This window comes from Mastacembelus armatus, chromosome 9 (genome assembly GCF_900324485.2).
Source record: "Mastacembelus armatus chromosome 9, fMasArm1.2, whole genome shotgun sequence".
Taxonomy (NCBI): Eukaryota; Metazoa; Chordata; class Actinopteri; order Synbranchiformes; family Mastacembelidae; genus Mastacembelus; species Mastacembelus armatus.
In genome coordinates this window covers 6,661,223-6,687,298 of record NC_046641.1, presented here as the reverse complement: position 1 = coordinate 6,687,298, position 26,076 = coordinate 6,661,223, and the positions used below count along the sequence as shown (strand labels likewise).

The window sequence follows — 26,076 nt, the reverse complement described above, 5'->3', positions numbered from 1 at the left end:
CTTTCTGCCTTCCCCCTTTCTGAAGCCCCAGACATAAGATGAGGAGGAGGATGGGGGAGTAGAGGGTTGACTGTAGAACGGCTATACATACGCCAGTCAGCCACACTTAGCCTGAACCTCCAGAAAGCCAATTATAGCTGAATACACTTGAAAATATGCTTCGGTCTCACGCTTGCATCCTGCACACTGCAGAGAGAGGCAAATAATGATGTCAGAGAAATCAGACTGACATATTTTGATCTAGACACAAAGTAGAAATGTAGATGGATTTTGCTTTGGATTTTTTCCAAGGTTTTCCTCAGAAGTCTGACCTTTAGTTTTACTCCTTAGAAATAATAAATGGTCTTTAAAATAAAAGGTTTTTAACTACAATGATAAGTTGCTTCAGGATTTGAGAAAGACAGGAGTTTAACTGGATAACTTGTGCTGAAACAGTTTAGACAGCTAACTAACCGGTAGCTAACACAGACACAATAAATTGCACTGCTAAATAATGGGCAAGACAATGGTTTTGTTCATATGAGAAATGCTAAATAATGAAGCACCCTAGTCCTTATTTGTGAGTGTAGAGGTTGAAGTACTGCTTTCTATACATTAAAAAGTGGTATTCATAAATAACTGAAGTAAGTCTTGTCTCATTACAGTGTCCCATTATGAGCAGCAGAAGGAAGCTGTTACTTCCATATGCTGCTTATTGATGTAGTTACTGTGGCTGTGTGGGTGGATTAATGATTGGTCTGTTTACACCTTTTCAACGTCTTTATATAATTTGAATAACAGAGCATCTCTCATGTTTCATGGTTGTATTTTCAACCTCTTACGGCTTTCCAAGGTTGCAGAGAGTGTCTAGATATAAATGGACTATGACATCCAAATACTGCCTCTTTGTATAAGCTATTCTGCTTCCCCTGTGCAGACAAAGTAACACTGACCTAGCTCAGTATGCTTGGCAGTGTAAAGTAAAGGTTGAGGGGCCTGAACCCTTCCTGTTTATCACTGTTTTCTTTGCCACCCTGCGAACTTTTATTTTATGTCCATCTTTTGTTCACTAATCAGATTAGATATTATTTATTCAAAGTCACTGTTTCTTGAGTACAATGACCAACAAAGTAATAGCTGGTAACAAGCGTGGTTAACTAGTATGTTAGTGGAACCCTGATGTCCTCCAGCACTTGGCTGGTGTTAATTTCCCTCTCTTCATTTTTTTTTTTTTTTCTGTCTTTCTCTATTCATTTTCTCTCTGTCATTGAATGTTCCAGTCACACAGCAGGCATTGGCTTTGTTTACAGGCTGTTGTGGTAACTCTTTGATTAACAGAGCCCTGGGGAGTTAATAGCTATTACAGCTAATAGGACAGTTAGTCTCGTCCCTGCTGGGGAGCTGGGGGAGTGACGGTTGATCTAACACACACACACTCTCTCTCTGACCTCACAACAGGAACTGGTAAGCCACAGGTCTTCCTGGAAGAACAGGGACCATTTGGATTTGTTAAGTGTTAACTGTCATTTTTGTTTGTGTATGTGGTACAGCAACAGCTGGAGGAGGAGGCTGCAAAGCCCCACGAACCGGAGAGGCCCATCTCACCCCCACCCAGCGAGGCCAAGCACCGCAGCCTGGTGCAGATCATCTATGATGAGAACAGGGTTAGTAGAGCACAGACACACACCACATGCTCAATCTGTGGCCTGGCACTCAAGACAAAATGACCTTGCATTTGAATGTGATTTCACATGATCCTGTATGTAGTGTCTGTGAATGAAGACCGAGAGAGCTGGGTGCATCTCCCCATGGTTCAGTGTTGTGGATGATGTTGGATGATGTAAGATAACAAACTCAATTGAGTCATAATATCCTCTGGTGCCTGCCATGGTTATTTGGTTCTAATATCAGGAATAGGGCTGCTAGTGTTTGAGAGAGAGACCGTTTCTCTATAAGAAATTACATAGCAGGTGCACTTTTGATCAAACCACAGAGGGCTGCTAATTTCACAATTAGCTGAGTGTCATGGTGTGAACTGTTTTTCATTACGTTTCATAGACTAAGTCTGAATTACTCTTGATGTTTATAATAATAATGAGCAAAATACTGGAGCTTTGAAGAAACTGGTCTCTGTCTGCAGAGGATAGTTTTTCTTTGAGATCTGTCATATTCATTTAGCTCATTTTAGTTAATCCTCAAAAGCCTGTCAACAAAAGCAAAGTGCTGCCATGTATTTATCTCCCACCTAAGCCTCGCACTCTTTACTGTGAGGCAAGGCTGAACCTTTGTCTGGCAGAATAAGCTACTAAAGGTCATCATAAGCAGGAATGTTGAATCACAGATGTAAGCACACATGCACACTGCCTGCTATCACATATAAAAGTATATCAACCATGCTTTCAAAAAAGAAAACCATGACAGCTGGGAGGTCATATAAAGAATCTGGAAGCGTTACATTACTCATGGAGTAGTCAGTATGTCATGTGTAACAGTGCACAGTGCAGCCTTTATAGTAGTGATTCTTAGTGCTCTCAGTCCCCCTAGTGGTGAAATGCACAGCTCTTCTGTTTATTGGAATTGGCATTTAAAGAAGGAAACTCCTGCCACATTGTATTACATGCCAGATCCAACTCTTCAAACAACTCACTATGGGAAACTATGAATGATATTAAAACTTGACAGTTCAGAGCGGAAAGAGACCTTGAATATTTTCAAGTGACACCTTCAAGTCAAGTCATTTTTATTGAATCACAAAGCAGTGCACTGCCAAGAGAAACAATGCTGCAAATACAGAACCAAGTTGGGAAGTAGGCATTCGCCATGCATGTCACTGAACAAGAGACTACATGCACAACAGTTATACAAATGGGGTTGATACTTTGCTCTTGATTTCACCTGTTCTCCATGATAACCACAACCAAAATGGCCAGGGAAGCCCACACAGCTGGCATGGCATGCCCTTCCCGGCTTTCCTACTTGATCAGACACAGCTAAATTGCAACACATCTATACAACAGAAGCACTGTGATTGCTCAAGACTCATCTGAAAGGCTGGAAGTTTAAGAGTGACTCATGGCTTTCTCTACAATATAGCCTGACCTTTGTAACACTTGTCACTTCCTTCTTCATGGCAGGATATACTCTAGCCTACTGCCTGTCCCCCTAACCTCGCTATCGCACTCTTTAGACTTAACCACCTTCTTCAGTTGTTTTCTAGTTTCACTCATGTTAATCTCCTCACCATGTAAGTCAGTGAATTTTATGGTGATGGCATGGTGTAAAGGCTTGGGTGTGGGTTATTATGGTTAAGCTAGGTTAAGTCTCCAGGAAATAAATATATTAGTCAATGGAAAGTCCCCACAGAAAATAAAAACACATGTTTGTGTGTGTACATGGATAGATATTAAGACAATTTACTCCAGTGTCAACATGCCTTTTTGAGCTGGTGTCACTATAGTGACACACAGCCCTCTGAGCTGTGTGTCAACAACAAGGTTGGAGCCACATTTCTACCAAAGGTCCTGTCAAACCCCGGGGATGGCTCAACTCAGGTTCTCATGTTTGGAACATAGCAGACATAACAGAAGTCAGCCCCACTGAGACTACATCATAATTCTGTTGCACTATACTAAATTTAAAGTCTATGTAGTATTAACATGACTGTGTCCTGCTTTCTTTGTAGTGTTATGGTTGTAGCCACAGAAGCATGCACCACGTTTTTCTTTTTTTTTTTTTTTTTTCTGACCCAGCTTCTTCATGCCCAACATTTTACTTTAATTCAAAGTGCTCATGTGATCTACTGTGGAAAAGGTCCTGCTGACTGCAGGCAGAATGTACAAAGGTTAGCAACTGAAACTTTAGTACCTTTGTATCATCATAGGTTATAATGACACTGCACTGACACTGAGTAGCAGTCGTGTGTGTGCTGCCATGAGGTAGGGTGGGGGCGTAGTTTAAGTAATGGAGCAAATCTATCTGCTTAGGTCTTGTGAAGAGGGTTTGTATGTATATGTATGTGCATGTGTATTGAGAGTTTCCACAGGACTGAGGCAGTTCTGTCTCTCTGTGTAAGTATCCACACATTCAGAGAAAAGGTACTACTTTCACACAGCTTTGCTTTGCCATCTCATCATCCTCCTCTTTTCATTGCTAAATTTGTCACTTCTAGTATTTAATGTGAAAGCCATATTGCATGAGTTTTAAGGTCAGAATCACAGCCAGGAAATAAAGAGAAATCCTTGAGCCTCCCTACTCCCTGAGGGTGAAAGACTGCTTTTAATAATTGCTGCTTATTAACTGCTCCTGTAGTGAGCCAGCTCGCTGAGGCAATTCTCTGCAGCCTGTTACACATACTCACCAGTTGGGAAGCAGTGGGAAGGAGGAAAAACAGATCAATGTAAAACAACTGATAGAAGAATAATAGCATAATGTTACCATATTTGCAGTTTAATTATGTACATAGTGCATGCAAATGCAAATCATTTGTACCTCTTTTCCCTGATGTCTCAGAGGAATCTCAGATATCTTTTAAAATTAGAACCATGTCATTTGGCTTTCCTCACAGGTGACCCAGTTGGTAGTCTGTGTTGAGTCAAATTAAGCTGTGTGCAAGAGCTTCTCTGGAGTTTTACACCCAAGTCTGTTAGACCATGAGTCTCGAATAAACCTGTAGATCCCAAACGCCTCATGTGTTGTCCCTACAGTGAAGATAGACTCAAACGGACAAGGAAGCAGCATGACATGGTGGGTAGTGAAGAATAAAGGTTGGCACGCATATACACACTGGCAGGTTCTGTCTCTGTTATCGCCTCCAAAATATCTCCCCCTCCGTCCCTCTCTCCATGTACTTGCATCCTGTCTGAAAACATGTCAGTCATGCCAGTCTCACTGCACGGTCACTGAAGGAAATGAAGTGAGGTGGAGAGCAACAGAGCATGTGGTGTCACCAAGGAGGGTCTGTTTGATCGATAGAGTGAAGAGAGTGTACAGAGTGGAATAAGAAAGAGTGGAGCAAACACTGAGAGGCCTAGTCTGGGACACATTTGTCTGCTAGAGCTAAATATAAATGTATGGAGGAGTAGAGCTGCAGAGAGGTCATCCAGAGACACAGATGGGAGTTTTTTGCTGCCCATCTTCATGCCCCACCACCTCTTCTTTCTTTCTTTATGGTCCCTGCCAGAATTTTTTATTTTAAGAGGCTGATTGTTGTAGGTGAGATCTGGAGGTGAGATCTTTCTGTCTTTCATCAGATGTCTCGTGAGATAAGCTCCAAAGCCCTTTAGCCCCGTCCCTCCTTTCCCTGTTTTTTTTTTTTTTTTTTTTTTTCCCTTTCTCTCCCACTCACTTTCAGTTCCACTCCCACTTACTTTCCTGCTTGCCTGCTTTTTCTCTCTACCGCTCTCTGCTCAGGGGAGGTGAGTAATTTTTTTTTTTTTTTTGTGGTGGTGGGGGGGGTGTGGAGAGGAGAGAGAGCGGTGATGTAAAGCGCTGTGGCCCGGCTTGAGTTAAAAGCTCTAATAACAGCCGGCACATCCATCCATCCATCCATCCATCCATCCATCCATCCATCCATCCATCCATCCATACATCCAGTGGTCCCGTCAATCCAGTGAGCAGTGCTATAGCCTCACTGATTAAGTGAGCGCGCTCACTGTGTTGCCGTGGTGATGGCAGAGGTGCAGGTGGCCGGCTAATGTATTGCTTCTTTTTATGTTCCTTTACCAGAAAAAGGCAGAAGAAGCTCACAGGATATTGGAGGGACTGGGACCCAGGGTAGAACTGGTGAGTGGAGACTTTGATTTTATGTTATATTTGTGTTATTGTGTTACTGCTATATTTGGACATTTTATTAAACATCATGTTCGAGGGAAACAGGACTCGGTAGAGCTAGATGAGGTGCAAGTGTGGATCATGATTTTTCAGCATTATAAAGTACTGAAAGAAATATTAAACATGTTGACAATGAAGGGAGAATAAGATTACTCAGTGTAGTGAGCCCATGCAAGACACTACACAAAACAGGATGTGCTCTGTCCCTGAGGGCATTCATTTTGAGTGAGTCCTTCGGATTGACTTGGATAGAGGCTTCTGTCAGTCAGAGCACTGAGTTTCTCTTATTTAAGGAACAGTTTTGACAACATTGAAATCTTGCATTCATTTTGTTGCAAACAGAGACATACTTTGTCATTTAGCCTTTGTGTATCTTTTGTTGATATTCAGCTCTTTTACAGTTTTTGTTAAAACTGAAACTTTAATATATTTACATGTTTGTTACCTCCCTGGTTCTAGCCTCTGTACAATCAGCCTTCTGACACCAAGCAGTACCATGAGAACATCAAAATGTGAGTTTGTCACTATATACACCTACACTTGTTAATACATTTTCTTAAATATAACTACTATAGTATGACGTAACTGCTGAAGACTTTATCTGCTATTGGTTGACATGCAAATCATGTCACCACAGATCTCTACCATGGGTATTCAGGTTTTTTATATATTTAAAATCCAAACATGTTTTATTGTGAAATATGCCATTAAGAGTTAATAATGCATTTGGAAGCCATAGTGATGCTCTTGAAAATGCTGTAGATTTTCCACAGCATAACCAAACCAAACTTTTAGTGGACTATGGGATTTAAGACAGTGTAACGGATCCAAAAAAGGTTGGGAATGTCAATGTTGTTATTTGTTGCAGATATTTCTTTATGTAACAATAGCTTATAGTCAATTTTATGGGCCATTGGATAATATAAATGCTGCAGATAGAGTCAGGAGAATTCCTGTTGTACTAGAGTTGTTTTTTTTTTTTTTTTTTTTTTAATTATCTGTAAAAGAACAATTGCTATTAGTGCAAAGTGAAACTAGGTGACCTTAGCAGCTAATAACTTCCATGGTGGTTGTATATTGCCTCAAGAAAGACACACTTGTCTCCACCCCCACACCTCAACTCCCCCTTCCTCATTGGCAGACTGCAAAGAATGGCATTTCAGAGGGGGATGTGAAATTGTCACTATGTAAACTTGCCAACGAAACTTACTGGAATAAACGTGTGTAAAATGGTCAGCAACATACAGTAAAAAAAAGAATGCAAATGCCTTATGGAAAGCACCATGTGCATCATCAGTGACACTTCTCAGATTATGACTCTCCAGTCAGTGACAATGAAATCAGTTGGGAGATGATTATAAAAGCTATGTACTGACAGTATAGGACAGTAGTGTAGTCTTGTCAATGTCTGCATTCATTTATATCTAATTCATCCTGAACTGCATACTTGATTAAGATAAATAAGATAATATAAGATAATAAGATAAAGATTTTTTTTTTAATGTGTAACTGTATTTGGTATAAAAATAGTTTTTTGAAATATTACCTTGTTGTGGGGGCCTTGACTAGGTAAATTAAAGGCTACATTAACTTTATCACAAAAATGATTTTGTATGCTTCAGGATCTGACTACCAGCTGCTGTGTGTTAACTTCTACCATCAGTGAGCTGACAAGCTACCATCAGTCAAGTCAATTCAGGCCAACTTTATTATTATAAATGCTTAAAAAAACAACAAAACAATCAACCAAGATGAAAAAGGTGTAATTAATTGGGACTTGAAAGTTGTCAGTGTTGCTGCAAGGGTAAACTGTTCCACAGCTTTGGAGCTGCTATTGCAAAGGCAAGATCCCCTTTGTGCTGTAGTCTAGACCTCAGAATTAACAGCAGCATTGGTCAAAGGGCTGAAGAGCCCTGGAGGGTGTGCGGAGGTGTAGAAATATAGGATGGTACTGACCCATTTTGTGATTTAACAACTAACAGAAACTTCTTGAAATCAGTCCTGTGGCAAACAGGAAGCTGCTAGTATAGGGAGATATGGTCACAGCTTACAGCAGCAGCAGCTTTTCAGTCATATTTATACATTGGCCGTGGGAAATACGATTTAGACGGTGAACAAAATCACCAATATTTTAACTGTGAAGTTGCTATATTTTCTCTGACAGATGCACAGGTACAGTGAGTCATATTTGAATTGTAGTTAAGTCTGTTTGCCTCTGCATAGCTTCAGATAAGCTGTGCTCAAACTAAAGGTGCATTAGTCAAAAAGCAAACAAAAGCATGGTCTCCATCCCTGAAAATGGAGAATAGGGCTATGGACTTCACTTTTAGCCCATAATGACATGAAATATTAACAGCAGGATGCCTTATGTTAGCTCAATTATTTAATAAATTCTGTCAATCTTATTAGTTATTTGTTATCTGCGTAAGCAGCCCAGTGTGCACACAACTTTGCATGGTCCTGCTGTATCTATCACTAAGGCTTATAAGCATCTGTAATCTTTTAAAGAGCATAATTCACTGAGACACATCAAAGAGTTGCCTCCACCATTGGCACTGTGGTTTGGGCACAGTGGCATACCACAAGATGTGTCTGACCTCTTAGCCACACATGGCTCTGTCTTCACTCCTTTTGATCCCAGCACTGTTTGAACAGTATTATTGCCTCAAAGCAATTAACTGAAAACTCTTTCTCCTTTGTGCGTGCGTGCGTGTGTGTGTTTTATGAAATACCAGTGTTGCTTTATTCCAGCACAATTAACTTCATTGTTTTGCTAACTGGTTTGATAACCTTGGCGCTCATCCCTGCAGGGTTAGATGATTACCAATATCTGTGGAGTGCTTAGCATCTGAGTCACTGTCCAAGTTCTTCTTCCTCACACAGTGCTTCTGCCACTCAGATGATGATAAACTTGTCAATATCTTTTGCATATGCAGACTACTATAAAGGCCAAATGAAACTTTGACGTCTGAAAAGCCTACTGTGGTTGTAGGACTGGAGAACATCTGTCACAGATGAGTGTATAATGAATGTTTCAGCCATCATGTTTTGAAGGTATTATGCCAAATTACAGTGTACTCTGATATCTCAGAAATGGCACAGGCTTAGGGCAGGACAAAGAAAAGCTTTCGTAGAGGTTTGGGGCTACTAATCTTTCCCTTTGCCATCTGGTGTCCAGAGGACAATACCATCTCTGTCTGTAGGGTTTAATCTATTGGACCTGATTTTGTCATACCAAGTTAGTTCTCACCAATTATATGCCAGGATATATGTGGATATGCACAGTATCTAGCTGAATTTGGCAGTATTTATCTTTTCCTGCTGCAGTGGCTTGGCTCAGTATGTGTGTGTGTTTGAGATGGTGTTTATGTAGGTTGTGGTTTAAGGCTGTTTAGATTTAACTTGAGTTTGTTATTGCAGATAACATGTTTGGGAAATGAAGAAGAGGTCCTCATATAAATGGTGTTATACATTTATAGTGCTTTTCTACACTCCAAAGCACTTTTACAATATTTATCCATTCACCCATTCACTCACACAATCACTCACGCACTCATACACTGGTGGAACGGCCACTGGGGGAAACTTAGGGTTCAGTGCCTAAGGACACTTCAACATGCGGACTTGCGAAGCCAAGGATCGAACCACCATCCCCTCTAGTTCATGGTTGATCTGCTCTACCTCCTGAGCAACCGTCCCATGTGTGTTTATCCCTCATGACCTGAAATGTTACCATGCTATCTTCCAATGTTCATCTAGCAAGTAGTTCACTTCCTCATCTTCTGTCCTTGCCTCTGACCTGAAGGACCCTGCAGCTGAGTTGAAGTGACTAATGTGGAATAAGATTACATTAATCAGTGGAGAACGTGACCTTACAACTGACAGATTAAGTGTCATGAATAAAACTCTGTCTTGCAGCAAAGAAAGAGACAAACGTAGTGGCTGCCTAAGGAGATTACTGGCCCTGACCTTTATTTGAAGCACTGCGGCTGGCTGTTCCCAGCCCAGACAAGTTTTATAAGTTTGGCTCCCCTCACTGTCCTTTCCACCCAGAAGCAAGTTTGAGTTTATCGAGCGGTGGCATACAAGGACAGGCATTGTTTTTGTTTGTGTGTGTGTGTGTGTGTGTGTGTGTGTGTGTGTGTGTATGTGTGTTTTCCTTTCTTTTTTTTGTTGTTTTTGCTTTATTGGGTAAAGAAGTGAGGACAGGAAGGTTCAGAGGATTGAAAACACATACCTGCAGATGTGGAGTTCATCATATACTTATATATACATACTAGATTTTTGAAGTAAGGCAGTCTTTTTTTTAATGTTTACTTTATTCTTTTCTTTCTATCCTCCTACCTGCCTGTTTTCTCTGCCTCTTTCTTCATCCCTCTTAGAAACCAGGCGATGAGGAAAAAGCTCATCCTATACTTCAAGAGGAGAAATCATGCTCGTAAACAGTGGGTAAGTGGTGAAGTCAACATTTTTGACTGCTGGGACTCAGCCCATGACCGATGACTAGAGTGAAACTGGGCCACCTTCTCCTTGAAGTAGGTGGCCATTTTAGGAGACCAAAGAATAATAATGCTCTGGGCATGGTCTGTTGTCAGTGCTCCTACTGTGCTCTGAAGAAGCAATTGCTTTTGAAAAATAAAAAGAAAAGATAATCTGTGGTACTGTCATCTCAAAAAAAAAAAAAAAACCTAGATGTTTTTTTTAATGTCTGTTGAACTGTCAGTGAAATACTGTAGTGAGTATTGTACATGGTTGGTCTGCGCTTTTGGGGGCCAATGATTGGGCCAAAGTGCAGGACTATAATTAAAGCATAGATCAATAAGTTGTGCTCTGATGCTAGATCCAGGCGTCCGACATCTTAAAATCTGGCAGAAAATCATTATTACAAATAAAATCCACAGTTTTACTGTGAAATCTATTCCTAACCACAAATAGGAACTATGATAGTGAAATAAAAACTGCTTTAGCCCTCAGACAATGTACCAGTATTTATGTATTGCAAGTTTATGTGAGACCAGAAGGAACAGTTTTCAAATGCAGCACTTGTATCAAGTGAGTGAGTTGTGGACGAGTGTCCAGTTTTACTCATGTTGCGTCTAAGTGGGTGAGGTAGGTCCTACTGGGCAGAGTGTGAGGAAACATCACCTTGGACTTTATTAGCCTAGTGAGGGTCGTGTCTCCACCAGGGTTAATGGTCTGCTTTATGGCCTGCCTGTGAGGATGCTGGGAAAACAGTGGGCTGTCATCTGCCAGAGCCATGGCTCAAGGCCAGACTCCCAAAAGAATACTAACATATCGCTTTGTCCCCTCTGGACAGGTAGAGATAGACGCCAGATACTGAGAGCAAGGGAAGATTACTGAATATATTCAATGAATGTTAGGTCACTCTGAAATATAACTCTGCCATTTGTGAAATTTCTTGTTTTACTGATACCCATTACATATTCTACAATTGTATTTCATCAGACTTAATGATCTGTTAGTTTTGTGTCTTAAGATCTAAGATCAGTATTAGTAGATATAAATACTATATTAAAAAAATGTATAAATACTGTAGATACTTAAGTCAATCTGCAGTGGATAGAGAACCTTCCTGTTCTTGTGGTGCTTCAGGAACAGAAATTTTGCCAGCGCTATGACCAGCTGATGGAAGCGTGGGAGAAGAAGGTAGAGCGCATTGAAAACAACCCGCGACGCCGAGCCAAGGAGAGCAAGGTGCGGGAGTACTACGAGAAACAGTTCCCAGAGATCCGCAAGCAGAGAGAGCTGCAGGAGCGCATGCAGAGGTGAGATCACAGGATTTCTCAGAACAGGCAAGCTGTGATTGTTCAACTAAGGAAAAGGGACGGAGTTAATTTTTTGGAACTGACTTAATCACTTTGATTTGTTGCCTAGCTGCTGTAAACAGTGTGGCTTTGTTTCACTGTATAATGGAGGTAAAATGTGGGTATTGATGGGTTTTGTTTATTTTTCCTTATGTAGCCGCGTGGGACAGCGAGGAGGTGGGCTGACCTCAACTGCAGCTCGCAGTGAACATGAGGTCTCCGAGATCATTGATGGAATATCAGAGCATGAGGTAAGCGCTCCTGTATAAAGACCTTGCACTTGCTATTTATCGAACTGTCATGCTATTGAAGTTATTATTATGGCAAGGTATATGGATGTCTGATTACACTGGAAGATACACTGAGGCTGACATTGCTACAAATGAATCAGGATGAGACCTGTACATCAGCAAAGCTCCTCTTCATTTATTCATATTTATATGCCATATAAACATAGTTTATTTCGTATAGGGACTAAGGTGCATTTTGACTGCTGAGCACTCTGATTATTTTTGACAAGTAATACTACAATGGCACAACATTATTTTTAGAAGCAACAGTAACTTCGAGAAATTAAAGACAGGTCTTTTATCAACCATTTGTGGCTTTCTTATGCAAAATTCTGATGTTCCAATATTTCGTTTAATTTGCAGATGGTGACGGTTATAAAGAAACAAAAACAGAGTTTTTTTTTAATTTAGATGGCAGTAAATATTGCCATGTACAACAGCTGTTCTACAGGCTGGACCTATTGCAGTCATGTTTCACTGATAGATACACTGTTGACAGTGAAGGCTTTTTCTCAAATGCTGCGCTCTTGGAATGTTTGCGGTAGTGAAGCTAGCAGGGCTAGCCAGTGCTAAATACTAGCACTTTAAGGCCACCACAGCTCAGTGGCAGGCAGAGCAGTGCAGCTGCTTTCAATTGAAATCCTCCCAAAACTTTGATAGTTTCTGCTGGTTTTTACTGCCTGTCTCTTTTTTTATTCCAGTTTTCCTCACTTCTCTTTCCTCCATTTACAATGTGTACAGCTGACACATAACGTCAGCTGTTGGTGCAACAGTAATTATTGTCAGTCTACTAGTCCACTGCATAATAACTCCATGATGACTGCAAGCTTTGAGACATCTTAGTGTACCTAAGAAATGTGTACATGCATACACCAAATTGTTTGACTCATAGATATATAAAGTCAGCATATGTAGGAGAATTGCTAGGCTTGAGTTGTCAGACTAGTACCGTATGAGGCACCACCCTCAGTGATGATGATAGTAGTGGACAACTGTACAATGGAAATACATTACTGTGATATCTGCTAGTCACACATTAGACCAGTTCATCTGACGTAAGCCTGGTCCCATCAAACTGAGCAGTGTGTCCAGTTGTGTTGCCTTGTCTAATCTGAAATGCTTTTTACCATTCTGCCTCCTGAGGCTAGCACCAGCACCTATCCTTTATTCCCCTCCCCTTCCCAGACATTATCTGGCAAGAAAGTGACAGAAAAAAATGTTTTAGGAAAGAGTTTACATTTGACACAGAACATGCCTCAGCCTGCTGAGCCAAGACTCTAAAAGTTCCTCTCTTGTCTTCTGAACTCTCCTCCACTTTAAAACTGTGTTACCACATCAGGTTTCATATAGTGCATCGGTATAAGCACCATGCTGACAGATAGTTTCCCTCTCAAGACCAGCCCACTCACTCCAGGATTCTGGTTTTTGCATGTGGCTTTTGTGTGTATCAGAACACGGAGAAGCAAATGCGACAGTTGGCAGTCATCCCTCCTATGCTGTTTGATGCTGAGCAGCAGCGCATCAAGTTCATCAACATGAATGGATTAATGGATGACCCAATGAAGGTGTACAAGGACCGGCAGGTTATGAACATGTGGAGCGAGCAGGAGAAGGACACCTTCAGAGAAAAGTAAGCAGAACACCAGTAATGTCATGGAACTATATCATTTTTTCTTCCTTTAGTAGATAAACATTTTCTTTTGTCCTTATTTTTGCTGGCAGCTTGATAAGGTTTTGTTGGCCAAAAATACACATGAAAATAACTTCTGGCAGAAACATTTTGCATTTGGTATTGGCAATTTAAACCCAGAATACAATATATGGTAACACTTGAGATTTTTCAAGTTTGCGCTCTTTTTTTTTTGTTTGTTTGTTTTTCAAGTTTTTCACATTCAGCTACTGTACATTTCTGATTTTTATCAAGTGCCATATTAGGCTTCAGCTCCACTCTTATTTTTATTGGATCAAGTGCTTGAGAGCTTCTTTTTAAGCAGCAAACAGTGGTATGTCTTTTTCTCCCTGTGAAATATGTGTGCCCGATAAAGGGTCAGTAAGTTGTTGGTAGGGAAGTGAATCTTCCCCTTTCGTGAGAAACAAGAGGAGGCGTTTTCAAGCTGCCAAATCGAATCAAATCCAGTAAGATCAGTGACTTAGTCTACCCACACATAAGAACAAGAGCTTCAGTTCCTTGTCCTGATATGTGTGATCCAAAAAAATGCTATTACATGTTTTATTAAGAGTGAGTCTCAAGTCTCTCTTTAATATTTCATTAGATCCCTAAGTTGTCAATTTGGGCTAATTGCCATGATTTTAGGAGGCCTATCTGATCATATTTTTTTCTTTTAAATCTTTTCTGTGTCAGGGTTAACGTCACCTTTTCAGTCATTCTCTGTGTGTTATTGAGTCCTTCTCAGGGAGTCCTACAGCTAATGCCAGTGATTTCTATTAGCAGGTTCTAAGTAGTTTCTTTGTTCTCCTTCCACAGGTTCATCCAGCACCCCAAAAACTTTGGGCTGATCGCATCTTTTCTGGAGAGAAAGGTATTGATTTTTTTTTTTCTTTTTTTTTTGTCTGTGTGTGTTTGTCTGAGTGATCCAATGACATTCCTTTGGTTTTAGACGGTGGCAGAGTGTGTGCTCTTCTACTATCTGACCAAGAAGAATGAAAACTATAAGAACATAGTGCGGAGGAACTACAGACGCCGTGGAAGAAGCCAGGTATTTCTCTCCTTACAGGTTCACAGTTTGAAAAGATGCATTGATCCAAATCCAAACACAGAAAAAAAAAATCTGTTGCATCGTTTTTTTTTTTTTTTAAGTGACCTGCAGGCAGAAGCGCTGGATGTCTCCTTTAGCTATTGCTATGTTTCCAAGAAGTCAGCTGTTGTCAGTCACATGACATATCTAAGTAGTTGAAGAAATACTTGTTTTCCACGTCAGATGTGGTGCCATTCTCTGTTGTCAAACAAGTTTAGCAGGTATAGCCACCACTACAAGGTTTTCACCCCTCTGTCTTGTGCACAGTGGCTGCAATTTAAGAAAGAATTGTTTTATCTAGTTGGGCAACAGAGCAAGAGTTGCACTTGCATTTTTTTCCAAAAATAAGTTTGGAAAAAAGTTTTAACCTTAGGTGCACAGGGAGCTTAGCAAGGCATTCCTTGCAGACAGACATGAGGTATCTGGTTCGTAAATGCTGCACTCACAGTGAACCGTTAGAAGACCAATGAAAATGGGTCATTGTGTTGCTTAAAATATATCCTCTGGGAAGACTTCATAACCTCACTATGAGCACTGAAGCTTTAGTGATGTCTTGCTGAACAGTGAAGCCATAGATTTCCCATGATGAAACACGCCAAAGGTCACTCAGTTGTGCTGATCAAGTGCCACCATTTGCTTAACATCATCATGTTGGTGCTTTTTCTGTACTGACAGTTTGTTTAAAGACAGGTAATTTACATTTCTAATGAGCTCCCAGTTATAATTTAGCCTGAGATCAGGTGCTCGCTGTTAAATTTTATAGCGAAGGGTGATAATGAAATGGAACATTAATTTACTGTTGACCTTTTCCTGTCAATACAAGGTTGGTGTCTCCTCATCTCTCCTGAAGAAACCTCTGCTGATTACCTGGTGGTTTGTTCCACATCTCGGAGAAGCATTTAGCAGTAATACCTCACAGGCACAGAGGGAGGTAGCTAGAGAGGAGGAACAGAAAGTGCAGTGCTATATGTCAGAATGACTGCAAATGCTAATAGATATTATGTTTGGGTAGTAGAGAGCTGGTGAGGATAAGTAGTGGCTTAATGCAAATGTTAATGTGTTTCCAGCTGAGTCTTTTTCCCCCCACAGTGCTGTAATTGAGCGACTGCTCTGTTTTCTCCTTTTAACTACACTTTCTGTGTGGACATGTTCAGATACAGTGCTAACAGATCTAGTTAGCTGGTGAATAGTCATCACTAGGCTGATGCTATTAATGTGGAAGGGAAAGTGTTTGAGCTGCACATGAGGCTGGGAGACCATTAAGTCCTATTGAGTGATGGCTCATATTTGTTTTCAGTCTGCTTTTTTTTTTCAAATGGAAGGATAGGACATTAGTGATATTGTATAAATAGAGAAAACAGTGGCCTCTGACTGAAAGGTGCATTGTGATCTTACTGCTCTCTCTACCATCTTGCTCAGCTCCTTTTATCTTCCCTCACCAGAAGTCACATATTATGTCTTTTTTTTCTAAGCTGATACTCAGCTGATACACAGGGATCAACAAATGTTTGTTTTTTGTCCATGAACATTAGCCCAATGCCAAATAAAACAACATGAGCAGTAGTTCCTAACACTACAAAGGTGTCTGCATTGTCAGTGTTGAGCAGTGTTTTAGTTTTGGTTTTTTTGTTGGTTAGGCTGCATTTTTTTTACTATTCTGAACCCTAACCCTAAAAGCCCAGACAGGCAGGAAATGGGTAAGGAAGTGGTTCTGGGTGCTTAAAGAGCAAATGTTGTAGAACAGAAATGTGCTGTTGTAATTTCGGAACTTTCGTATCCTGTTTTGCTTTACCTATGCTGAAGACAGATTGGTTAGTAAGTGTTGTGTACTTTAAAGTGAAAGCAAGAAATGCTTTCTTTAGAAATGAAGAAGAAGGAATTGTCTTACCTTTTTGCAAACACAGTGTGATACCAGAAAGCCAATCAGACAATGCTTTCTGCAACTGTGTGGCAAAAGTACATTTGTATCTATTCAGATCTTCCACAGGAAGTGCCACCTCACTTGCTGTTTGCAAACAAGTAGAAAATGTGATGAAAGGAGATAACTTGTAATTATAGAGAAATATCACCGGAAGCGGAACAGCACTCTGCTCACAGGCACAGAGCAATATTATTGGCTGTTGACTGGCCAATAAGTGCCAGTCAGCAGTCAATAGTACAACTTCCTATAATGAGAAAAAAAATGAAATACTGTGCATAATGGATTTCCTCACACAGATAAACAGCCATACATTGAATCATTTCTTTATGCCTGTGCCCACACTTTGTACGGTATGTAGTTAAGGTACACAGTTCACAGGACAGGCTTGGGGTGTTAATAATGTAAATCTGTGGGTCCAGTTACTTGGAATAGCTTTGTAATAGAGCGCCTTGGTGTTGTTGTCTTTGTCATCGCAGCACAGTCAGCAGCAGCAGCAACAAGTGAACCGCAGCAGTCAAGAAGACAAGGAGGAGAAGGAGAAGGAGGGAGAGAGGGATGAAGAAAAACATGAAGCTGAAGACAAGGAAGATGGAATGAAGTGAGTCTTTTCTTAATACTGACCTAATCTTCCACACTGGAGTCATGTGGTCTGTATCAAATGCTTTATGAAAGTGTAAGTCTTAACACTGTGCTACAAAGATGACTTTACTTACTGATTAGAAAACCACGCTGACAGTGGAAAGAACAGTTGAGTGAAAACATTTTGACCTCATTGTATGAGCCTGAAACTGTACAACTGCAACAATCTTCTAACTCTAACACAATTTTTAGAAGTGTTCCGGGTTTGGCTGCAGCAAACGGAGTAGGAGTAAGTTTTGGCTAGGGGGAACGGATCTGGAAATCCAATCATTCTGTAGCCCTTGAGCTCTAAGTCCCTCACCTCCAGCCAGATTTTCCACCTAAGGCAAATTCAAGCGTCCATTCATTCTCCCTATTAAAGCAGCTGTTTTCCTGTTTATGCTTCTCCCCTTCCCAGTTGAATGCCAAGTCTCATTTTTGAAATTGTGTGCTTATTTTGTTAGCCTGGGAATTTTTTTTTGGTTGGGAATATAAGCAATATAATGACCTGTTAATTTTAAATTTCAGTGTGTAAGTTGACGTGTGTGTACTTGGCTTGGGTAGGCTGGTGGGTACAGCAGTGGTCGAGGGGATATTATCAGGCACAGTGCCACCAAAGGATGAAAAACAGTAAATGTAATATCAGTGTTTTCTGTTACCCCAAAGTTAATAGATGAGCTCAACAGTCTAACTCTGTATTCATGCACAATATTATGATATCAACTGAGGTGCTACATTATACAGTAGTTTCACCTAATTGGCCGGTCATATTTATTTGCACTTGTGTTGGACCAGGAGATGATGATAGAGTTGCTTACTCTCTCCCGGCTCTGAGGTGAGGACTCCATGCCCCCCAACACACCCTGCTGCCTGCCTGTCACCCCTGGCCCAGCTGGTTCACCTATATTTAGTGTGCCACTGGCTCCCATCTGCAAGATTAATGGAACTGGGGGAAGATGAATAGAGCAGCAGTGGGTTTAAACTCCGTGGCTGTCTCCTGGCATATCACTGTGCTGACACTTGATAAATTATCTTTAGAGGAAAAAAGAAAGGAAAAGCAGTGTCTGCATACAAGATCACATTTGGTCCTCTGAGATTGTGTTTCAGTCTGCAACATTCTCAGGTCGCCTGTACTCACACAGACTAACATTTTTTTGCATGGGTTTATAGCACTAAAGCCAATGCAGTGTAGAGGCCAAGCAGCTAGAGGGACATGATGATGGTGGACGCAAATTTAAATTTGTCTGACTGAAAATTAGAATTGTCCAATATTTTGTGTGTCAGAAAAGATATTGTCAGTATTGATAGTAAGATCTTACCATATTTTTAGTAATCTATACACACAATAAGATATAGTTTTGTGATTTTGATTAATATCCCACAATACTGCACCCTGCAAATATTTTTATTTTTATATATTGTTGCTGTCCCGCTTAGGGATGTCCTGATCAAATCTCAAAGATTGGTGCTGAGGTTGACTGAGCCTTTTTTTTTTTTTTAAACCTGATTGGCATCGGCTTTATTGAGCTCCAGCCTAAGCCATTGTTTTATGTCACACAGGTGTTTTATGTCACACTTTCAGCTTTCATAAACAATTTATATGTGAAAGTGGTAGAGAAATTTGTCTTCATTCAGGCCAAAACCAGACTGACCACTCAATCTCTCATTCACTCCCATTATAAAAGAGGTTCAGGAATTGTTTCTAACTTGCCATGAATTCTTCTTTTTCTTCACAAAAAATGGATCAGTCTCTTTGTTGAAGCTGGCTCTGGCTCTGCTAGTGCAGGAATTATTTGATAGGAATTTTGATAGGTCTTATAGTTTTTCTGTAGTCCTCCATTTTGCGAGGTGAAGTTTTCTCAGCTTCTCCTGTACTGTGCCTGCTGAAAGTGCTGTGTCACTGTCACTCCCCCTCCCACACTGGGCTCAGGTCACCAGCGCAACAGCTCACACAGCAGTAGCAGGGACCACAGCTGCCTGTGGTTGGTAATTAGACTGATTGGCTGCCTAATGTCCACTGCATTACACATGAGGACCATTCTCAGCTCAATGCCACACAGCATGTTGCGCTTTCAAACTAAAAGCGTTTATTTTGCATTCTTTCAAAATAAAAGCCAAGAAACAGTAACATGAGCTTAAAATGTACTTTGGCTATTGGCATACAGCTCTAGGTACCGGCTCAGGCCGTCAGACTCAGGTGTCTTCTCCCAGCAGGCCATGTTTGGACTTTGACAATAAAAGTCTACAGTCATTTATAGGAAGGTATTACATTTTTGTGAAGTATAATGAATATTCAAAATAAAGTCCAGATTCTGACATAGGTTCCCATTGAGTCTCCTTCAGCACTTTGTTCTTTCAAAATGAAAGCATTTCTATAGCATTTTCTCAAAATAAAAGGCCTGAAACAGAAACATGATCTTAAAATGGAAGTTCGCTATTGGCATACAGCTTCAGGCACCAACTGAGGCCATTTTTAATGTCAGCCATGGTGTCTGCTCCCAGGACATGATCAGACTCTTATTTTTACATGCTGTTTAGATTTTTTTTTTTCTTTCTGAAAAACCTCTTCCATTTATTCAGATATTGTACATGCAATCTTCTTTAATTGCATACATTTTGCACACTTCATCCACTTTTCTCCTTTTCCTATCTCAATGCTACCGTGTTTCTTCATACAAAAATATATCACTACAGTTTATAGCAATTTAAAACATGCTTCAACACAGTTTACCTCAAGCTTTTTTTCAGCAGCAATTCCAACGCAGTTTCTTCAGAAATTGCATTTTCCAGTTCATCACATTTTACTCTAATGCAGAATTAGATTTGTATTTGTTTGCTACTGTGAATGGTACAGTTATACTGTTATACCGCTCTGAAGTTGGACTATGATTGCATTAGTGATTTGAATGTTCTGGTTTTTCTATTACTGTTGCTGGCATAAGTGGAATTGACCTATTTAAGACATAGTTGCTTTACCTGGCTATTTAGTTGAGAAGCAAACAAAAATCAATGCCGTGGAACTGTCGTAAAAGCCATATATGAAATTTAAAAAAATGGATTGTACTTTAAGTGCTTACTGTGCAAATGTATTATCTAGGAAAGTATCGGATTGGGGCTCGGTATCAGCAGATGCTCAGTATTGAATGACTCAGATCAGGGGAAAAAAACCTTGATCGAGACACCTCTAGTCCCTGTATTTCACTAGTCATCATATTTAATATTTGGTTGCAATATTTTTTGCCTCAATGATAGCCTAAAGTCGTTTCTAGACACTCGGCATCTTGCTAGGTGTTGCTGCCTGTACCTCAGTAATCTTTGAGTTCTTCCTTGTGTCAGTGGGCTCTTTGCATTCAATGTGAGCTTCTGCAGTGAAACACATGCTCACTGGGATTGAGAACATTTGGTTATTTGGCAACAAAAACATGAAATAATTAATCATCATTGTCCCATCATATATACACCTCCAGGCACCCTGTGTGTGTCTTGCTCACTTTAACATCTCTAAAATGCAGGGACGACACCTCTGGAGAAGATGCAGAGGACAAAGAGCCCACTGTGGCTTTCAAGGGTCGACGCACAGCCAACAGCCAGGGGCGCCGCAAAGGCCGCATCACCCGCTCTATGACCAGTGAAGTGGAGGAGACCACCACACCACCCCTCAACAATGAGCTTGGTTAGTCCCATCTTCACTGCACCAAATTCGTGTTTGCTCTTCTGTCCAGTGTTACTTTAACGTCAGGCAAAGTTAGCATGTGGCTAGACATTATTGAATGAACTATTGAATCCCAATTATAACATTGCAATATACCCATGACAAGAACCTTTATTTTTAGATTATAACGGCGCTTATGTGCTATTTCTGTGGGTACAAAACAATGAAATAAAATAGTTGAAACCAACACTTTGCACTAGTCAGGAGCAAGTAAATAATGGGTTTACTCCCATCATCTTCTCCTGTCTCCTGTCCCATACCACAAGAGAGCACTGTTGTTCTTTTTGTCTTCATTGACTTCACATTCAGTCTGTCACTCAGTCAATCATAAATGGCATAATAACAAATCAAAACTGTGAAAAATGGTAAGTGTGTGTCATACATAGTTTAAAGAATGTGGCAAAAAACAAAGTATTATTTAAGGACAAATACTCCATGTATCAGCAGTCTCCCCTCTGCTTTTTTTCCCTTGCAGATGGTAAGCCAGGCAGGCACACACATTTTTGATGTTTCAGCATTGTACATGCTGCAGTTGCTCCTGCAGCACAGGGTTAGTCACAGGGAATCCCCAGGTGACTCAGGCTATAGGGGCTCTCATCAGCTGCCCCCCTCTGCCCCTGTTTGTTCCCGTGCTGGCAGCAGCGCTAGCTGGCCCAATGTGCCCTTCACAGGTTTATATAGAGGATACAATAAGCACAGGGAACTACTCTGCTGTCTGCCACACAGGGCCAGGGTCAGCCTTGCTTATGGCCTGTACACAGAGAGAAGCCAGTTGTTATGTCTATAATCATTAACTGACTTCTCTCCTTGGATTTCCTGCTTCCTCCATCTAAAACAAACAGTCCCTAGCGACCCGCACTGCAGTGCCTCACTGGCAAGCAGCACTAGCTACCCTGCCCCCCACCCTCTTATTCTTTTTTCTTTCTGATTTCTCTCTCTCCTTCCTTTCCGCTTGTCAGTCACTCCCTAACTGACTTTGTGACAGCTGCCCACTCCCCCCTCCTCCCTCGTTCTCTAACTTGGTGCTTCTCTATTTTTTAACAGCCAATCTGGAGATGAATGAGAGTTCTCGCTGGACTGAAGAAGAGATGGAAACTGCTAAAAAAGGTAATACAGAATATACCTTTCCTGTTATGAAATGTCACTGTGTTGCAGTTACTATGTATTTTAATGGTGATACCAAAGCAAAGTACATTAGCCGCCATTCAAGCACTTTTTTCTTTAATTGAAAGCATAGACAAGTGATGCGGCTGTGACTTCCTGTTGGTGAAGCAGCAACCGCCATGTGCTGCTAGGTTGTGTCTCTGCGTGTATGTGTCAGTCTGCCTAGACTGAGTCTGTTGCTCTTTTGGTCTCTCTGGGTCAAAGCAGCCTGTCTTTTTATCAAACATGCTGTAAAGTCTGCCGCTTATCAGCTAGCCCCTGCAAATGCAGCAGTCATTAACTCTGCCTGTTTATTGCCTCTGACTGTAGATTACCCAGAGTCTATGGCTGATTCACAGAGATCCCTGACATTCTGCCTATTTTTCTTGCACCAGTTTTCTGTGTGTGTTTGTTACATACTGTGCAACAGTGTCAGTTACTGACTGAATGAGCTCCTTGCCTTCAGTGGTTTCTACGGTGTAGTACTTTCCTGACAGGGATTCTTCACTGATCAGTTACATGGGATTGGCAGTCAGATCTGGTGCTCTTCAGTGTGGATATATAAAAAGACAGATTTACGTGTTCCAAAAAGTGGATGGGTACTTTAAGCAATAATTTTATATGTCCTTACCTCTTGCTCCTTACCAAATTCCTAAGCTGTGTTTTTAAATGCATTTTTTATGGATGAGTTTTGATATCTTGGACATGGACATGGTCTTGGTCTTGGTCTTGGATGGCTGTTTTAAGCATTGTCTGTGCATTGCCAGGTCTTGGTTTTAGTACATGACTCAACGCAATTTCACTGCAAGGCAGCTGCTTTGTGGCCATTTGTAGATGATGTGGCATCATGCTTTGTGTAACTCTCAGTTCTGCTTCTGACTAATTTAACCTGTCCTTCCTTGTAATCAGCAGTAGCTGAAGTGCCTCTTGCAACAGCTATCAGCAGCTTGAACATGATATTGAAACCACATTCGGTCTAGTAAAGGAGTTATCACATCTGTCTCGTGCTGTGTGTGTGCGCGCTAATTTGGGAGTTTGTACATGTATGCGGGTGTTTTTCTTAAGGTTGTTTTTTTTTTTTTTTTTTTTTTTTTTTTACACAATAACTGGTGCTGGCCTGGCTTGAACACAGTCCTGTGTAGTAATCCTGGTTAATGTCTTCAGTTCCATTCTCCTGCAGTAGGATTAGTGGGGCGCTCCATCCCAGGGGATTAGCCTGGCATCTCGCTGGGAGCTGGGCCACTATGAAGGGCTTATGTAACAACAACCATAGCACCCCAGTTACAGTACCATGGGCCAAAGAGGGGGAGATGCTCTTGCAGTTGTTTTTTTTTTGTTTTTTTTGTCCAAAATGTATATTCACCTCCATATGCGGAAAAAAGGGATTCCCCTTCAAAGAACTAAGACAAGCAGCACTAACTAAGCTTGTCAAGGTGCTCTCCTTTACAGGTGCTTGGCATGTATATGTTTTAAATAGGCTTAGGTGTCCTTATGCTAACGTGTTTATCCCCTTCAGCTAAACAGATCTGAATAATGGCATTTATAGTGCCTGGCAGGACATCAGCATTCCAGCCAGTGCTGCCTTCGAGGATGGCATGGCCACACTTGGTGATGGATCACTCTTGTCTTCATCGCTCATAAAGACTGGTTCCTCAAACAAGGGATAGCCAGTCTTTGAAAAGCCTCTCTTAAATCTATCAGCTCTGCCTGCCTGCCTGCGTGTGTGTGTGTGTGTGTGTGTGTGTGTGTGTGTGCGCGCACGTGCACATGCACGCACACAAGAAATGTGTAGCAAAGGTGGTGTCTATGTGCACTTGCTCCAAGCTGTGTGTGTTTGTATGTGCACCCTCCTTGGCTGGCGTTTATGTAAGTGCACTAATCTGGCAGGCTTTGCCTGGGTGCAGGCAGGCAGCTGGATAATGGCCCCTGTTCTGCTTGCTGGAAGAACCCATTTCAAGGAGCAGCAGGTAGAGAATGGCATATTATCGTTTCTCTCTCTCCCCTCCACTGTTGATCTATCTCTGTCTCTCGCTCTGTCCATCTCCCTTGGATGGGAGATGGCAGCGACCCAGATTGGCAAGAGCTGTGGAAGATTTGGCAAGCGGCTCTTTCCCCCACTCACTTTCTCTCTCCCTGCACTCTGTGTTGTTATAGACTGGAGAGAGGTCACATTCAAGATGAAAAGCAGGTCAGTCAGGAAAAATTTGAAAGCCTTTATGCCTTCTCATGGTATCAACATCATCCCTCCTCCTCCCTTCCCCCTCTTCTCTCTTTGCTTACTCCCCACTTCTGTATCCTTTCCCTTTCTCCATTGCCTAATAGGTGCAGTGGCTCATCTCGCTGTCTTTCTTTCCTCTCCGTCTAGGCTGCTCTCTTTGCTCTTTGTTTACTCTTGGACTGCCTAAGTTACATCTGTGTGCTAGAGTATTAACAAGAGAGAGAGAGAGAGAGAGGGGAGGGTTCGGTGAGTGTGTACTCACTTGTGTGTGTGTGTGTGTGTGTTGTGCGCCGCGATGCCTGTTGGCAGAGAGAGGTAGGAGGAGGGACCGACCGACCGAGAGAGAGAGGGTGGAAAAAAGAGATAGAGGAGAGATCAGATGAGGGGAGAGAGAGGCTGAACACATAGCACCGCCCCACAGTCCCACTTTCCTGTGGAAGTCTTCCCAGACGACCGCCATTGGGGAGAGACGGCAGAGAAGAACAGACCAGCTCTCACTGAAGCACAGGGAGGACTGAGTGAGAGGAAAAGAAAGGGAGAGGCCAGGAGCATGTGCTGTTTTGGAGGGTGTCAACCTGACACCGACTCAAGTATCAAGCCAGCTGGCAGGAAGCGCGCCAAGACTGAGCTGTTTTCATCTCTTCTGCTCTGGATCGGAAGGCCCAGCCCTGAAAAGCGTCCCAGCTGGCCCTCTAGAGATCAGGCCATCTGATAGTGTTATCCACAGCAAGGCTACGAGACGACATCTGGAGTGACAGACATGTGACAGACAGGAACAGCTACTTTTTGGCTGCACCTGGTGTTGATTGGACTTTCTCTGGGAGGAGCTAATGAGAATACAGTGTCCTGATTGGGTGTGAGGCTACCACCTGCTTCAGTATTGCTGCTGCTGATTGGATGTTTGTTCCATGTGTGTTGCTTCAGCAGCTAAGGCCCTAAGTCAACCATAGCTGCTTGGAATGGTGTTTCGGGTCTATGATACAACAGAATAAACTGCATGTAGCTAAAGGTCATAACAAAATAACAGTTAACTTTAAGTCAATGATTTGCTTTGTTATTCTTCACATTCACTGGGTGCAGCAAAGGGTTGCATGCCACTGTTTCTTTGAGTCAGCGTGTGTGTGTACTCTGGCAAATTCGAGGGTGTCTATCTTGTAGGGCAGTCAGCCCCCTCCTCTCCTCTTGTGAGACTGCTGTAAAAGGTTAATAGGTGCTGGTCACGTGTCTCAGTTCTCTTGGAATGAGTCAGGCCAATGGGTTTTATTTTCTTTTTGTTCTTCGAAAAGCTTTACTCGCAATGTATTTAGTGTTTAGTGCCATGAATATTTCAGCTGAAAACCATCTTCCACTTTTAACACTTGACAGGTTGTAAGTGCGTGGTAGCTTTTAGACACCAGCAGCTTGGACTTGAAGGTTACCTTTGCATGTTATGGTAGTTCTTTTTATATTAGCATTAATAGGCGGACTGTGAATCTTATGTTTCAAGGTTGATACAGAGCATTTCTGGCTTTTTGGAAAAAGTGTTTTATTGTCAGTTATATGTGGCAAAGATATTTGAAATATGGCTTTGCAAGAGATGGATTGAAGTGTTATCATGCAGTGGTCTGTATCATATTTGGAGTGAGTGAGGTATTTTATATGTATCTTCATTTACTGATTATCCATTTTCCTGCATACATAAATAAATACAGTGTTGAAAATAACTTGAAAGTAAACTTGTAAACACCTAAGGGATCAACTTGTTGCAGCTATCATTTAATCATATCGGTGTCGGTACCAACATCA

General features: G+C 41.4%; 1 protein-coding gene across 10 annotated transcripts in view; it reads left to right on the top strand.

Moving 5' to 3' along the window:
• Positions 1-26,076, top strand: part of ncor2 (nuclear receptor corepressor 2) — an 82,016-nt gene that overhangs the window by 31,793 nt on the left and 24,147 nt on the right. For all 10 annotated transcript variants that reach the window (XM_026322855.2, XM_026322854.2, XM_026322858.2 and 7 more), the window contains 12 exons: positions 1,530-1,643; positions 5,704-5,760; positions 6,268-6,320; positions 10,191-10,257; positions 11,422-11,594; positions 11,791-11,884; positions 13,375-13,553; positions 14,409-14,463; positions 14,542-14,640; positions 17,077-17,198; positions 20,731-20,891; positions 21,975-22,037. In XM_026322855.2, the coding sequence (XP_026178640.1) occupies positions 1,530-1,643; positions 5,704-5,760; positions 6,268-6,320; positions 10,191-10,257; positions 11,422-11,594; positions 11,791-11,884; positions 13,375-13,553; positions 14,409-14,463; positions 14,542-14,640; positions 17,077-17,198; positions 20,731-20,891; positions 21,975-22,037 (1,237 nt within the window). The remainder of the gene's footprint in view (positions 1-1,529; positions 1,644-5,703; positions 5,761-6,267; positions 6,321-10,190; positions 10,258-11,421; positions 11,595-11,790; positions 11,885-13,374; positions 13,554-14,408; positions 14,464-14,541; positions 14,641-17,076; positions 17,199-20,730; positions 20,892-21,974; positions 22,038-26,076) is intronic.